Here is a 15,827-nt window from a genome sequence, read left to right as displayed (position 1 = left end):
TGCCTTTAAGCCCTTGACTAGACCAGAAGCCAATTGTTCCTTCAGTCCCCTTCCCTCCCCCGTCCAGTCTGCTTCTCACCCTGCTCTGCCCCTTGGACCCACGATCCTTCTAGCTGAGTGCCATAGCTCCCCACAACAATCACCCAGTTTATTACCAAACCCAACATTTATTGAGAACAAAAAAACCCAGTTGGCATAGAGGCCAGATTTCAATTCATCAAACTTCAGCTGAGGGTGGGAAATGGGGGTGGCCAGCCCTGAAGTCATGCTCCCAGGGAGGAACCAGCTCTGGGAGAGGGGCCGTCAGACCTCCAGGGCCTGGCTGGGGACTCTAGTTGAGGAATGTGTGAAGGGTAGTGGGCAGGGAAAGTGGCAGTGCCACTTGGGCTGTGAGCAGCAGGTGGCAGAAGCAGCTGCTGAGCTGATGGTCACTGGGGCAGGGGAGAGACAAGGGTGTGGTCCATTTTCAGGTGTTGACAGGGGGCAAGGAGCCAAGTTCCGGCAGCAGCTCAGGGTGGGGGTCCAGGCGGGCCAGGCGGCTCTGCTCCAGGGCGATGGCCTCAGCTGAGTGCTTACACTTCTCAGAGCCACACTGGCAGGTGAAATATTTGCTTTTGATGTCCCAGAAGCGGTCACCATAATCAAACCTGTCAGAGGAGCATAGGTGCTTGCAGAACCTGGACTCAGGCACCCAGAGTCATACCCTAAAGACTTGAGGATGCCACTACCCAGGAAGGATCCAGGTCTCCAGCCCCATCTTCCCCAGATACATTCTAAACCTTTTTAAGTTCTATGGACTTGCAGCCTCAGCATCACCTCAAGCTGGTTAGAAATGCAGGCTCCTGGGCCCCCTCCCAAATCTAGTGAATTAGAATCTTGCTGATGCTCAGGTCAGTTTTAACAAGCCCTTTGGTGCCAGGCAAGGTGGTGCATGCCTGTACTCCCAGCAGCTCAGGAGGCTAAGGCAGGAGGACCACAAGTCCAAAGCCTTGAACCCTCCGCAATTTAGTGAGGCCCTAAGCAACTTAGTGAGACCCTGTCTTGAAATAAAAAATAATGGCTGGGGTTGTGGCTCAGTGGTAGAGCACTTGCCTAGCATGTGTGAGGCACTGGGTTCTATTCTCAGCTTTGTGTATTTATAGGTAAAATAAAGGTCCAATGACAACTTAAAAAAAAAAAAAAAAAAAAAAAAAAAAAAAAAAAAAAAAGGCTGGGATGTGCCTCAGAGGTTCAGGGTTCAATCCCTGGTACCAACCAAACAAATCACAAGCAAGCTTTCCAGGGGTCACTTTGTATGATGAAATCTGAGAAGCTCCCTTCAATGCCTGCCTACTCCCCCACATTCCTGGCAGAGCCCAGGGACACCTTACCCTAGCTCCTCCCCAGTCCGGATGTCTCGGGAACTGAAGAAAGCGATGCGCGGAAATCGCAGGTCTTGGTGCAGCATGAAGACTCGGACAGGGATGATGTTGGGGTCACACAGGTGATTGATAAAGCGGCTGATGTTGCCATAGTAACGGGCATCAATGCAGTATACTTCCCCATCCTGAGGAGAGATATCACTTCATATCCATCCCTACCCTGCCTGCCTGGTCATCCCCTCTGCACTAACCACCCAGTTCTTCCTCCCAAGATTTCCACCTGCTGACTTCCCAGGGGGCTCCAGAAACCCAGCCACTAGGAGCAGGGTGTCATAGAGGCCGCCTGCCCACCTTGTTGTCTAAATCGAAGAGATAAGAATCATCCTCTCTCACATCAGCCTCAGCATCAGAGATCAGTTCCCCAACGTACCTGTTGCATAGCAAACAGTGGTTCTAAAGGTGAGCAGGGGTATTGGGAGACAGCTGCAGGCAGGTCTCTTCTCACAACCCCACAGAATCCTCTTCCTTTATTCCTCAGTTGCCCCACCACTATCTTTGGACCTCACAGATCAACACTGCTGGGTTGCAGTGGGTGACCCAAGGCACAGCAGGCACAGAGGGGAGCGCACATCACCAGGGAGGGGCAGTGGGCAGTCCCAGGCTCTCGAGAGAGAGTTAGGAGGAGGAAGTGGGGGACACAGGCATGTGAGGGCACAACCCAGGACACAATCCTGCCAGTTGGAGTCCCTACTGGACAGCTGGAACAACAGGCAGAACTGGCAGGTAGGAGGGAAAGCCCAGAAGCCCTGGAGAGAAGGCAGTGGTGGGAGTTGAAAAAAAAAGGGCTAGAACCTGGGGCTAAGGGGCTTTAGACGCTGGGAGGTTTGTGTCCTACAACGACAGGGCTGGTAGTGGGCGATGCAGGGTTGAGTGACAGAAGAGGGACTGGGCTGCAGAAAGAGAAGGAGCAATGAGGAACTCTGGGAGTGGCTTAGGGGTGAGAATGCCTACATTTGGACAGCAGGAGAAAGAGGAACTGGTAGAGAGCAATTTTGGATGGGCTGGGCAGAGGTGAAGGCAGTGTCATGGGATCAGGTAATCTAATAGGAATCGGCAGATGCCAGAACGAGGACTGAGAAATACTGTAGGGGTAGGAGTTCAGCAGAACAACTGCCAGGCAGCTGCAGCAGAAGGTGAGGGCAAGAGCAGATTTTGGCAGGGACAAGCAGTGAGCAGATGGTGGAGAAGTTGAGGCCCAGGAGGAAGGGGCTACTTGTTTAAGAAGCTGAGAGAAGACATGATGGAGAGAAACTCAATGATCCCTTGAATAGGCAAACAAGGGCTTTCCCTACCTGGCCAAAGGCCAAAGGAGACCTAGGTAAGTTTGAGGGCCTGGGGAAAGGGAGCCAGTGGGTAGAAAGCGGAGAAAGAAGTCATGGAGACAAACAGGTCCCTAAGGAGGTGGCAGATAACTATTATCACTTCCATTTCACAGACAAGAAAATTAAGGCTCAGGGAGATTAATTAACTTGTCTTAAGAACATATAGCAGCAGGGTAGGGAGAAGGTGTGTGAGGTTTGGAAATACACTGAGGTGGGAAGGGAAAAGAAGACAGTAGGGAAGGATGGCCCTGCAGTGTGGGCAGAGTGGAGGCGGGCTCTGTTCTCAGCTGTAGGGTAGAGGTCAGAGATGGCTGGCTGGAGCGGGCAGAAGAGATGTGATCCATCAGGAAGAGGGCAGAGGAAGGCTTGGAGTCAGAGGTGATTGTGTCCCTGCAGGTGCCAAGGTACCCCCAGTTGACTCACTCGCAAATGAAGGTCCCCTGAGGGATGGTCTGCAAGGCGCGGACCCCCCAGCCCATCTTGGCTGTTCGGTAGAGCTGCAGTCGTACCCTAGGGGTGGGAGAGAGGGAGATACTGGGTGTAGGGACCTGGAAAAGCCCCAGGAGAAGAGATGGGGCAGTGAGTGGTAGGTGAGACAGGGTGATGGGGGCTGTGGTGGTAGGGGTCTTACTTGATGCCGCTCTGCACCACTCGGTTCTTGCAGTTTCTCCAGCAGGAGCAGGCTTGGTTACACTCAAAGATCAGGGGGGGCTCGATCTTGTTAAATTCCTGGAGCAACCGGCCATCCTGGGGTGCAGAGCCAAGGCGAGGACAGTGGTTTTTGTATGGGGCCCCTTCTCACTTGCCCAAGACCCCCACTACACAGAAAAACCCACTGCGGAGGTAGGGAAGGTAGAATGTGTGGGGGAGGCCACAGCAGTGCTGAGATCCGGAGATCAGGAAACACAGCCATCACCCTTGATTTGCATATACCTGGGCAGAGGCCCGGCAATCCCCAGCCTTGCCCTGCCCTCTCTGTCACTTCCCCCAGAGGATAGGTGAGGAACACGGTCTCAGGGGATTGGTGCTGAGCCAGCTCCTCTGAAACAGTGGCTGAGCATCTGTGTCCAGGTGAGGGGCACATACCTTGTCATACCAGCAGCGGATGCTGAGCTGACCGCACAGGCAGTTGGAGCTGGAGCAGTCGTCCACACATGTGCAGTGCTGGGTGGAAGGCACAGGTCAGCTTAACCCCAGATCAGTCATGGCCCAGCTCCCAGTGCTGCCTGCACCACAGCCTTGTTCTTTCTCTGGGGCCCATGTTTTAGGACAGTGGTTGGTGATGGTCCCAGGGAGAGGGGAAATTAAGATATTAGAGATAGGGGTGTCCCCAAGGCCACCATGAACTCTTATTTATATGATACCTTGATGTGACCTAGAAAAGGACCCCTCCCCATGGACCACCATACCAAGCCTCCTTTCAGCTCCCACTCCCTTGGCTAGGTGCCCTTGTTGGCGTGCAACTTGCCCAACTGTACTCAGTGGCTCTGTAGTGGACCCAGGGCTCCCATTCACCTGCAGGTGGGTGATGTTGCGGTCAATATTCATGGTGGATGTCTCACAGTTCTCTGAGATGTACTTATAATCCTCAGGGCAGGGTTCCCCATCCACACCATTGACACAGGGAATGGGCACATTCTCATAGCCCCGAGCTACATCCCTGCAGAAGTGGGGGAGACAGGGCTAGGGCCAGGGGTGAGGAGCTCCCCAAGGTGCAAGAGGGCTGGAGAGGTTCCTATGCATGGGAAAGGGGAGGTTCTGGGGTTCATCAGGGGAGTAAGGATGCCAGATACAATACAGATACAATGCAAGACACCCAGTTAAACTAGAATTTCAGATTAATAGGAATAACACTTCAGCCTAATTTTGTCCCAAATACTGCAAGGGGCACTTAACCACTGAGCCACATCCCCAGACCTTTTTTATATTTTATTTAGAGACAGTGTCTCACTTAGTTGCTTAGGGCCTCACTAAGTTGCTGAGCTAACGCTGGCTTTGAACTCATGATCCTCCTGCCTCAACCTCCTGAGCCGCTGGGATTACAGGCGTGTGCCACCACACCCAACTGCATGGGACATTGTCATGCTAAGAAAAAAGTATGCTACCTGGATTATAGATATTGCCCAGCTCCCATCTAATCCAACTGCATGTTTTCTATTTTTATTTGCTGTATTTGTCTAATGGGAGAGAGACTAAAGCAAATGTGAGGCTTGATGGGGAACAGGGAGGGTTTGGGGGATGTTATAAGGGTGCACTAGGGACTGGGAGGGGGCACAGTGGTTGTTCAGGGTAGAGAGAGACTTAAGGCTCACCGGCAGATGATCTTCTCAGTGCGAATAGCTCGGTTTCCCACTCCAAGTCGGAGTTTGCGGTTGAGCTGGAGGGCAAACCACACGTCAGAGCGCTCAGGGGTCAGGTCCCATGCTGTGTCCCCCTCCTTGTTCCTCAGCTCAGGGTTGGCTCCACGTGACAGGAACAACCTGGGGAGGGGAAAGGGAGCCCATGTATGGTGTCCAAGTTGTTGAAGGTGGGACAGGGGTGTCAGGGGCCTGGGGTGGGCAGGGTTCTCACAGTACGCAATCATGGTAGCTCTCCCGGGCTGCAATGTGCAAGGGTGTGTCACCATGGTAGTTGACAGCATGGAGGTCACAGCGAGCATTCAGGAGAACCTCAGCAATGGCAGCACTGCCAGTAAAGGAGGCCCAGTGCAGACAGATGTTTTCCTCCTATGGAAGTTAAAGAAAAGATGTGGTACAGGCAGCTGAATCCCTGAATGCAGCCTCCATATTGCTCAGGGGACTAGGGTTGTCCCTGCTCCCGCCTCCTCCTGACCCTGACTAAATTCTTACTCACATTGTCAGTGAGGGTAACATCAGCACCTCGTGTCAGCAGCATGCGGATCACGTCAATGTGCTTATGTTCTGCAGCCCAGATGATAGGCGTCCACCCACCACTGTCCTGTGGGTGGGAGGGAGTGAGAAGCAGGCCACTGGCCCTGCTCACCAGAGTGTGCATGGTCAAGAACACAAACTAAGGGGCCAGTCTGTGAATCTAGGCTCTACCCACAAGCTTGGAGAACATGGACAAGTCCCATACCATGTGTGGGCCTCCTTGTCTATAAAATGGCATTAACAGTGCCTGTTGCCTAAGGCTGCAGAGAATTAAGTGATTTTTCTCCTTCTAAAATACACTATTTCCAATTGGGCATGGTGGCACATGCATATAATCCCAGTAGCTTGGTAGACTGAGGCAGGAGGATTGAGAATTCAAAGCCAGTCTCAGCAACTTAGCTTAGGGTCCAAAAACTCAAGTAAGACCCTATCTCTAAATAAACTATAAAAAGGGCTGGGGATGTGGCTTAGTGGTTAAGCCCTGGGCAACCCCCTCTCAAAACAAAACAAAACAAAACAAAACAAAACAAAACAACAACAACAAAAAAAACAAACAACATGATAAACAAAAAACCACCCACCCACACTAATTTCCTCGATCTGCCCACTCCCAAGTCTTAGAAGTTGTGACAATTCAGTAGCAATATAGACCCCTAGGAACACAAGATTGTAATCACTACAGAATATTTCCCATTAAAGAAACCAGAGTTTCTTAGAGAAGTTGAGTCTGGGCAAGAAATGTGCTGAAAGGCCAGAGTTCAGTGGGCTTTTCCTGGACAAAGCTGGAACATTGAGAGATGGACCCAGAGAGGCTGGGCAGGGTGTGCAGCCCAGGCTACTGACCTGGGCATTGACATCCACCTGTCCTGTGCTGAGCAGCAGGCTGACCATCTCTAAGTTCCCAATTTTGGCTGCATGGTGAAGGCAGGTAGAGCCATCTTCCTCCTGAGGGAGACATGGGGAAGATATAGGCAGATGAGTCCTCTGACTAGCACTGAGCCCAACCCTGACTCCTGGAGGCCACTTCCAGCTGCTGCACCTTGCTATAGACACAGCCACCTCGCTGCACCATGTAGCGTGCCACCTCCAGGTGGTTGTTCACCACAGCCTCCATCAGCGGTGTCCGCTGCTGCTTGTCCACTGCATTGATGTTGGCTCCAGCCTGCGAGGAGGAGCAGGAGGGCTGGCATCAGGCAGGGGCTGGGCAGGGGAAGGGGTCTAAGACCTGGTTAATGAGGCAAAGGGCCGGGCCCTGCTGACCTGCAGCAACACATGGCAGATCTCCACGGAGCCCTTCTGGGCAGCTGCATGTAGGGGTGTGCGCTTGCTCTGCTGGTCACTCTGGAAGTTGGGGTCCAGGTTGTCCACTGCATGGAGAGCATGCCACACAGGGAAAGGGAGGGACAAGTGTTAAGTAAGCTAGGGGGCGATGGCACCTCCTCTAGGAAGGCTCCTTAGGGACCCCTGCTGGGCATTCTATGTTTGCCTCCATCAGGGCACTCAGCAGAGAGCAAGGAGTTGTCAGGATGGCCCTGCCCCTCAGTATTGCTGCATAATGGTTAAGGTATGCTGCTTCTGTGCCTTAATGCTGGGAAGGTTTGAGTTAACAGGTATAAACATGCAAGAGTACCTAGCATCTATGTCTCCAGTGTCTTGGGTTATGGTCCTTCACCCACCATGGTAAGTCCTTAGGGTAATGACTGAGTATTGTGGCTGTCCTCCTCGCCCCGAGCCCAGGGCCTAGTATAAAGGTGGTGCTTAAGGTGGTAAAGGATTGCTGAGTGAACAAGTGGCACACTCACACAGCATCAGGATCACCTTCTGCAACTCTCCCTGCTTCACTGACAGATACAATTGCCGCGGGTGGAATCGGAGCTTCTTCCGCCTGCCAGGAGAAGGAGGGGGACAAGGTAGGCTGCTCGGAATTCAACATCAGCTGCAGCATCTGCTCCTCTGCCCCCAGCCCTGGTGATCCCACTCACCTCTCTGATTCCTGGATGACCAGAGCCTTCTCCAGGGCCTCACGACCTGGCCCTGGTGGTAGTCCCACTGCCGAGAGGCAGCCCCCACTGGGCAGGGTCAGGGAAGGCCCTGAGCTGTCGATGGTGTCAGCCAGGGGATCACAGGGTGGACGTCGGGGCTCCCCGTGCCCTCGCATCCGGGCACTGTGAGAAGAGGTTCTGATGTCTGAGGGGTGGGAGGGATGGAGTAGGGAATAGGCAGAGGGAAGAGAGAGGCCAGTACCTGGGCTGGGAAGTATCAGCTCTCCCTGGGGCATCCTGGGCCAGGGGTGGGGGTGCCGGGGCTGCAGTACCAGCTGGTGGGGTTCCCCCATCGCCCCGGGGGATGGTCACCTCCTGGGCCTCAGAAGCATCCTCCCCACAGTGGGGACAGAAGACCATTCCATTGAGCTGGGACACACAGGCCTTATGGAAGCGGTGGGCCACACGGAAGTCTGGGTGACATTCAAGGAAGGTGCCCTGGGGCAGGCAGAGGACACAGTCAGGCTCTGAGAGCCCTCTCCCAGGGGGCAGGTGGTCTGTCTGCATCACTGGTCACTTACTGCTGTACAGAAGTAGCCGCAGCCTGGGCAGCAGTGGTGTTTGACCATGCGGGCACGGTGGGTCTCACAGAGCACCATTAGTGCCACACGACTGGATGGCCTCATGGTCTCCCGCTTTAGGATGGCAGCATTGCAGCCAGACAGCTGGGAGTAGTGAAGATGGGTGAGAACAGAGGGTGAGTCTGGGGTCTGCTGCTGGATCTTCAGGGACCTCCCCCACCAGCCCACAGGCCCACCTCTCCATCCACACTCTCGGTGGCCATGCACTTGTGCCCTGCTCTCTCACTGATTCGGTCAATCTTAGGTGCTTCCATGCGACAGCTGCAGAGGGGCAGCTCCTCAAAGCCCCGCTCTGTCTCCAGTGAAGACGTGTCATTGGACACCCCTTGGACAGAGGAAAAAGGAAGCTGAGGGAGGCCCTGCCCCTCCCCTATTGGGAGGGTTCTCTCATTCCCGCCCTACCTCTCCCTCCTTGCAGAACCCCAAAGTCTGGCATGGATACCCCAGTGCTTGGCAGGGGCCCCCCTCCTCCCCGTCCCTCCAGCCCTGTGGGCACCCCCTAGTGGCTCCTTGTCCGGGCAATTGGCAATTACCAGCGTGGTTGGGGGAGAGGGTCCCCTCGCTGGGCAGCTCCAGGGACCCCAGAGGGACCTCCATGTACTCACTGGGGCCTGAGGAGCCCACACCATTCACTCCTGACACAGAGACAGAGAGAGTGAGAGTGCGAGCTCACAGTGCCTGGACGTGTGGGTACATGCAGGTGTACATGCGTGGGCGTGTGCGTATGCGTATGTGCGTGCTCTCTGGGGCCGGGAGGTGGGGCTGGAGGAGGGGACCCAAAGCAGAAGAGCCCCCTCACCTCGTGGTTCCTTGGCCCGTGGAGGCTCCCGCTTCCGCCGTTTCCGAGATGGCTTCACCCATGGGCTGTCCTTCCGCCATTTCTTCTTGGCCTTGCGCCGGCCACTGGAGCCACTCTATGAAGGAGAGAGAGTTAGGGGCTCTGGACCCAACCCCACGCCCTGCTCCTCTGGCCCCAAAGGCCTCCACATCACTTCTACTCTTACCCTATCTGACTGATTGCCTGATTCCTCATCTTCTTCTTCTTCTTCCTCTTCCTCCTCCTCCTCCTCCTCTTCTTCTTCCTCCTCCTCCTCCTCTTCCTCCTCTTCACTCAGTTGTTCAGCCAGAGCTTCAACTTCAGACTGGGAGGGAGGAAAGTGGGGCTGGGTAAACACTGACCTCCAGGCCATAGCCCTCCCCTGGGGAGAGTTGGGCAGAGGTAGAACAGAACATATCTAACTCCCAGGACGCAAGATGATGAGGCGGGGTAAAGAAAAACACCTCTGTCACTGCCATTACCCAGGGATGGCTCCTTGGAGAAGATCAATGCAGGCAGAAGAGGAGGGAAAGGACTGGATAAATGTGGAGATGTGGAATACTAGACAGAAGGGAAAAGGGTGCTACAGTTGCATACAACAATGTGTGTGAATTCTGGCGACGTAATAGGAAATAAAAAAAGTGAATTCCAAGAATCAAACAATACAGTGTGATACTGTTTTTATGAAGTTTATAAATAGATAAGACTACTAATGGCTGCCAAAAACACTAGATGAAAAGTTAATGAGGTGCTCTATAATGAAGGGTCAGGTTAATATCACCTGAACTGCTGGTCAATGCTAATGTCACTAATATAAACAAAGGGAAGCATTTGCACACACAGTCAAGTCTTCCTGCAAAAAAAAAAAAAAAAAAAGGTGCAATCATGATGCATCTAGACCATCAACTTAATCTGTTCACGCAAAATACCAGGCCACTTCAAGTGTAAGGAATTCTGCTGGACAACTGAACTGGTTTCAACAAAAAAATGGCAAAAAACAAACAGACAAAAAAACCCCAAAACAAACAAACAAAAAACCCAGCCAGGTGTGGTGGAACATGTCTATAATCCTAGCTCCTCAGGAGGCCAAGGCAGGAGGATTCCCAAGTTTGAGGCCAGTCTCAGTAACTCAGTGAGGCCTTAAGCAATTTGGTGAGACTCTGTCTCAAAATAAAAAATAAAAAGGACTGGGGATATAGCTGAGTGGTAAAGCATCCCCAGTACCAATATAAATAAGTAAATAATAGACGAGGAAACCTACATCAAAAGACACCTATGATAAACAATCAAATCAACATGTGGTCCTCATTTGGATGTTGCCAAAAGCCCACTTACGAAACAACTGAGTAAACGTGTATACTGATAGGACGTCTGATGGTATTAAGGAACTACTACTAAGTTTTTTGGGGTGTGAAAATGGTAATGTGATGTTAAAAAATAAAAGGAGACCCTATACTTAGAGATACATGTGGAAACATTTTTGCATTAACAACGCACTGCTGAGACTTACTTTGAAGTAACCCAGCCAGTTTGTGTACTGGGAAAGGTAAAGATGAGCAGTTGTGCGTTGACAGAGATTAGGGGGTTCCCTAATCTCCACTGTGTATATACTTTAAAGTTTCCGTGAAGAAATGTTAAATAAAAAGCAAAACCACACGTAAACATGTGAGATAACCCTGAACAAAGAGCAAGAGAATAAGTAAACAAAGAACAAACCACAAAATGAGATGCTAAAGCTGAAGTACAGGATGGGGGACACCTCAGTGGAGGGGGCAAGGGATGAAATGGGATGGAGGAATACACTGGAAATACAGGAAGAGAGCACGGGGCAGTGGATTAGCAGGTGTTGAGAAGATAAAAAGGAAAGAAAGAGCAGGGGAACAGGAAGGAGAGGAGAGGCAGCCCCGACCAGGGGATTCCCTGGCTGGAGAGGGCAGGCTGCTGTGGCTCACCTTGCTGTCAGAGTCTACACGCTCATCCACAGAGTAGGAATCATAGTAGAGACTGAAGTCGTCGCCTACCACTGTCTCCCACTCTTCCAGGGACCTGGAGTTCCCCTTCTCCAGGGTCACTTCTCCTGAACTCCGGGCAGAACCCAATTCCTCTGACTAGAAAAAGGTCAGAAAACTTGATGCTATAGGCATTTCCCATCAACCCCCCATTTCTGTTTTACCCCCATTTTTTTGTGGTGCTGGGGACTAAACACAGGGCCTTGTGCGAGGCAAGTGCTCCACCACTGAGCTACACCCCCAACCCTCCACCCCCATTTCCCGCAAGGACAGGACACAGCCCCAGTTAGGTTAGGCTCCCCTGGAACAGCTCCCCTGGAGGAAAAGCCCAATGGAGAGGCCCTGTTCCCTTCCTCTAGCTCACCAAGCCACTTCCAGAGTTCAGCTTCCTCCTTTTGGCCACATCTGTATTGAGAGAAGAGTGAAACCTGTACTCTATATCCCAAGAATGGGCCACATCAAATCACGGAGGTGGGGGCAGTCAGGGAGAGCACTGACCTGAAGTCATCTTCCCCAGCGAGTGCACGTCATCACTCATACGAAAATGCTGCACTTCAGGGGGCCGCTTCTCAGGGACCGGGGGCTGGGGCAAGAGGGCACAGGCTTAGAATTGGAGTGAACCTGCAATGCTGCCTGGGTTAGCCTGGAGTCCAAGTTCAGGGGGACACAGTGAACCACACTTCCAATATTAAGCCCCCAAAACCAGTAAATGGTAATAAGAAGAACTGCTGTTTCCCAGGAGTTGTATGAAAACACAAACTCAGGAGATTAAAAAGTCTTTGCACACCTATATCTACCTTTATTTATTTATTTTTTGTGGTGCTGAGGATCAAACCCAGTGCCTCACACATACTAGGCGAGTGCTCTGCCACTGAGCCACAACCCCAGCCCCGCACACCTACATTTACAACAACTAAAATGTGAAAGCAACTCAAGTGTCCATTCTTTTTGTGCATGTGTACTGGGGATTGAACTCAAGGGTACTCAATCACTGAACCACAACCCCAGCCCCATTTTGTATTTTATTTATTTAGAGACAGGGTCTCACTGAGTTGCTTAGTGCTTCACTGTTGCTGAGGCTGGCTTTGAACTCAAGATCCTCCTGCCTCAGCCTCAGATGTGCACCACCATGCTGGCCTCAGGTGTCTATATAGGTGGAACAAAATATTAAAAAAAAATTTTGCCTGTACTAAACATGCAGTACTTTTTTTGTCATTATTCCCTAAACACTACAGCGTAAGAGCTATTTACACAGCACTTAAGTTGTATTAAAGATAACCTAGAGCTGACTGAAAGGAAGATGTGTGTACCTTAGATGCAAACACTAAATTATCTTATGTAAAGGACCTAAACATTCATGAATTTTTGCATCAACAAGGAAGCCTGGAATCAACCCCCACTGGGAAATTGAGGGATAACATGTACATACAGTGGAATATTAATCAGTCTTAGAAAGAAAGGAAATTCTGACGTATGCTACGACATGGAGGAATCTTGAGAATGTTACGCTAAATGAAATGAGTCAGTCACAAAAAGACAAATACTGAATATACGTAAGTGCACGTGTATAAGGTAAGAGTAATGACACTCTTAGAAAGAGTGGTAGTTGCCAAGGGTTGGGGAAGGAGGGAATGGGAAGTTATTAAAGGATATGGAGTTTTAATCTTTATAAGAAAAAGGGTTATGAAGGTTGATGATTGTAAATTATGAATATTAATACCACTAAACTGTCCATTTCAAAATGGTTTAGAAGGTAAGTTTTATGTATATGGTCCTACCACAAAAAAGAAAAAAAAAAAAAAAAATCCTTAATCAAGGCTACTTAAACCACTCCCAGAACACTGAGATACCAGGAACCCTTAAAAACCTTCCTAGACAGGCATGGGGAACATGCCTATAATCACAACTACTCAGGAGGCAGAGGCAGGAGAATCACAAGTTTGAGGCCAGCCTGGGCAATTTAGCAAGCCTGTCTCAAAATTTTAAAAATGGATAGGGATATAGCTCAGAGGTAGAATGCCCCTGGGTTTAATCTCTAGTACCACAAAAACAAACAAGACCGAGCCCCCACTCCTGGATAGAAAATAGAAAACAAAACAAAACAAAACAAAACCCCACCTTGTTGTAAACCTTCTGGGATTTGGGGGCCTTTTCCACTTTCCTCTTCTGACATTTCTGTGGCCCTCATCTCCTTCCAAGGCTGGAGTCCCAGTACAAACTTTATAAACAGAGCATGTGCATGTGTGTGTGTGGGGTGGGGGGAGTGGGGACAGGATAGGGGTTCAAACAAGGGATGAAAAATCTCCCTTAGGACTTGCTTTCAGGTAGAAAGGTAGAGTGGTTGGAAATTCCTTTAAGAGTAATTAGGACATTAACTAAATAAGTAACTCTTCAACATGTCTCTCTCTTCTCTTCTTACCACCCCTCCCCCAAGAACATAAACTTTAGGAAGAAAGAATCAGTCTGTTTGTCTACAGATTAAGCCCAGCTCAGCCTAATATTTAACACATAACAGTCCTTTGGTAAGTCTGTGAGAACCTGAAGAGGCGTAAAGCTAAAATGTATTAAAAGAAAACAGAATACACGGGTTTACCACGGAGAATTTCATTCCCTCCCACTCCCTCACCCTTACCTGTCCGTTTCCTGGTTTGGACATGGTTTTCCTGGCTCTGTGTACCTTGGGCTGACCCTCTGGGCTGATGGTGGTTGGAGGGGGTTCAGGCCCTGCTGCTGCAGTTCCCTGGGCCCCTGGCATACTTAGCAGCCTCATAGCCAAACTCTGGACTGATGGCGGTGATTTCCCTGCCCCTGTCATTGACATTTTGGCCCGACTCGGACAGGAACCCCCCTTGCTGGGGGATGAGGGGAATGACTTTGTGGCATGGCCTAGAAAAAGAGACAGGGAGGTAGGCAGTGGCAAGTTAAGAAGGCAGGCAGAGTCAGAGAACTCCACCCTCACCCCCTGACTTCCCCGCCTCTCACCCAGCAGGATTCGGCCCCCATCTCCCTCCAGATTCTCGGGTTCATCCCCAATGAGTGGTGTGGCTCCTACAGGGGTGTCAGCCCCCTCATCGCCAACAGTAACAGTGACAGAGGCCGGAGATGAGGGGCCAGCAGGCTCCAGGGAGTCGGGGTTGGCCTTGGGCAGGGTGTCCTCACTATGAGGGGTGTCCCCCAAAGAGCCATGAACTGTAGGGAAGAGAAAAAGTTCAGGGCTGAGGACTCCGGATCCTGTGTCAGTGAGGTGAAGGTCTAACTGGGGCCTTTTCTGCTGCACTCACCTCTCTCGGTGGCTCCTCTGGACTCCTTCTCCAGCAGTAGTGCCCCCATCTCAGCGGGGGCCTCCCCCTGGGAGGGGAGACAAGGTATAGGGGGGTTGGTCAGCCCGGTAGGGAGTTGGGGGGCCCAGGACGCTTGGGCCCTGGGAAGAGAGAGTAGGCTCCGGGGCCTACCTCTTCCTCTATGGGGCCCCCCCCTTCCTCGGCCCCGGCTGCCCGGAGGGGCCGCACGACCCCTCCCCCGGGCCCGCATCAGCCCCCGCCCTCTCGGTAGACCCCGCATCTCTGGGGCCGAGAGGAGAGGAGGGGGAGGGGGCGGGGCCTCAGCGCCCCGGCCCCGCCCCCTCCTCCCGGCTGCACGCGCCGCTCCCCCTTTGTCCCCCAGGCCGCGGGGACCCCGGGCACCAACCCCTCCAGCGCCCGCTGCCCCCCAGCCCGGTGGACGGCCCCTTGTGCCCCTCGCGCGTGCTCCTGGGGCCCCAGCGCCCGCCGCCCACTCAGGGGCAGCCGGAGGCTGCACACGCGCCTCCGTGCCCACTCCCCCCACCTCCCACCCCCTGGTCCCCTCATCCGCCCCCGGTGTTGGCCCCCTGGATTGCTGCAAGTCCCGCCCGGGCCCCCCGGCCCCGTTGCACCCCCGGAGCATTGCACGGGCGCGCGCTTCCCCCGGGCGCGCGCGCGGGCATGCACCCGCCTCTCCCCCTCCCCTTCCGCACCTCGGCGGCCGCCGCCGCTGCAGCTCCCGCCGCCGCCGCCATCGCCGCTTGCGCGGGGGGCCGAGCCGGCGCGCGGCCGCCCCGGGTCACGTGGGCGAGGGAGGGGGGGCAAGGAGGAGCCTTAAAGGAGCCGCTACGAGCATTCTGGCTATTTTCCCCTGAGAGCGGCCTCGGAGATGGCAGTGGTTATCCTAAACTGGGGACTGCGGGTCCGAATTCCTGTCTTTCCCAACCTCAGCTCTGCAGAGAACTAAGGGTGAGGCAAGCCTGGATCCAGGTGTGGCTTCTTTATCCTCACCTGGTTTTAGGTAACAAGCGGAGCGTCTGCGCCTGCTGGGTCTCAGAAGCTGCTGCTATTTGTCTGGCTCTCTTGTGCTTCTCCCGACTCTGATCGCTTTCTGTATTAGTTTTCTAGTTTCTGGGCAACCAGATAGAAGGCTCGGCCTCATTTTGGGCCTCGCCTGTCTAACCAGCAAGCAGGGAGAGATAGGGACATGCGGAGGACACCTATACTATTGGTTGGCTCTAGCAGACTGCTTCAGGCCCCTTGGAGCAGCGTCCCCTTTTGAAAACCTGGGGCTAAATGTCTCTTCTGCTTATACCAGGCGTGTTCCGCCACCATATGCGCTAGAGATCCAGGTAAGCCCGGCGGCCCAAGAGAATGAGTGACTCCTGTCTGGTGACACTATAGTAAGTAATCATTTTCCCCAAAGCATAGCGGCACCCCGTAGGTCATAGCTTAGCTGACAG

The 15,827-nt window shown here is 52.7% G+C and overlaps 1 protein-coding gene across 5 annotated transcripts; it reads right to left on the bottom strand.

The window, feature by feature from the left end:
* Positions 1 to 147: 147 nt before the first annotated feature.
* On the bottom strand, positions 148 to 15,491 carry EHMT2 (euchromatic histone lysine methyltransferase 2; the record flags this gene model as incomplete). Of its 5 annotated transcripts, none has more annotated exons than XM_079148541.1 (28): positions 148 to 647; positions 1,371 to 1,546; positions 1,713 to 1,791; positions 3,167 to 3,253; positions 3,375 to 3,490; positions 3,830 to 3,907; positions 4,259 to 4,403; positions 5,056 to 5,223; positions 5,315 to 5,469; positions 5,597 to 5,701; positions 6,478 to 6,579; positions 6,674 to 6,796; positions 6,895 to 7,001; positions 7,437 to 7,519; positions 7,617 to 7,799; positions 7,879 to 8,114; positions 8,198 to 8,341; positions 8,434 to 8,582; positions 8,791 to 8,892; positions 9,057 to 9,171; positions 9,262 to 9,399; positions 11,027 to 11,182; positions 11,448 to 11,488; positions 11,582 to 11,666; positions 13,716 to 13,969; positions 14,066 to 14,272; positions 14,365 to 14,431; positions 15,376 to 15,491. In XM_079148541.1, 27 exons carry the CDS (start codon positions 14,411 to 14,413, stop codon positions 467 to 469), a joined length of 3,564 nt encoding a protein of 1,187 aa, XP_079004667.1. In that variant the 3' UTR covers positions 148 to 466. The 5 variants fall into 5 exon arrangements, with proteins under 5 accessions (XP_079004667.1, XP_079004666.1, XP_079004668.1 ...); XM_079148540.1 differs by lacking the exon at positions 15,376 to 15,491 and adding an exon at positions 15,078 to 15,169; XM_079148542.1 differs by lacking the exons at positions 8,791 to 8,892; positions 15,376 to 15,491 and adding an exon at positions 15,078 to 15,170.
* Between the last annotated feature and the right edge of the window lie 336 nt (positions 15,492 to 15,827).

This window comes from Sciurus vulgaris, assembly GCF_902686455.1.
Source record: "Sciurus vulgaris genome assembly, chromosome: 7".
In the NCBI taxonomy this organism is placed as follows: domain Eukaryota; kingdom Metazoa; phylum Chordata; class Mammalia; order Rodentia; family Sciuridae; genus Sciurus; species Sciurus vulgaris.
Note: the sequence above shows the minus strand (reverse complement) of the source record. Positions and strands in the feature narration are given on the sequence as shown.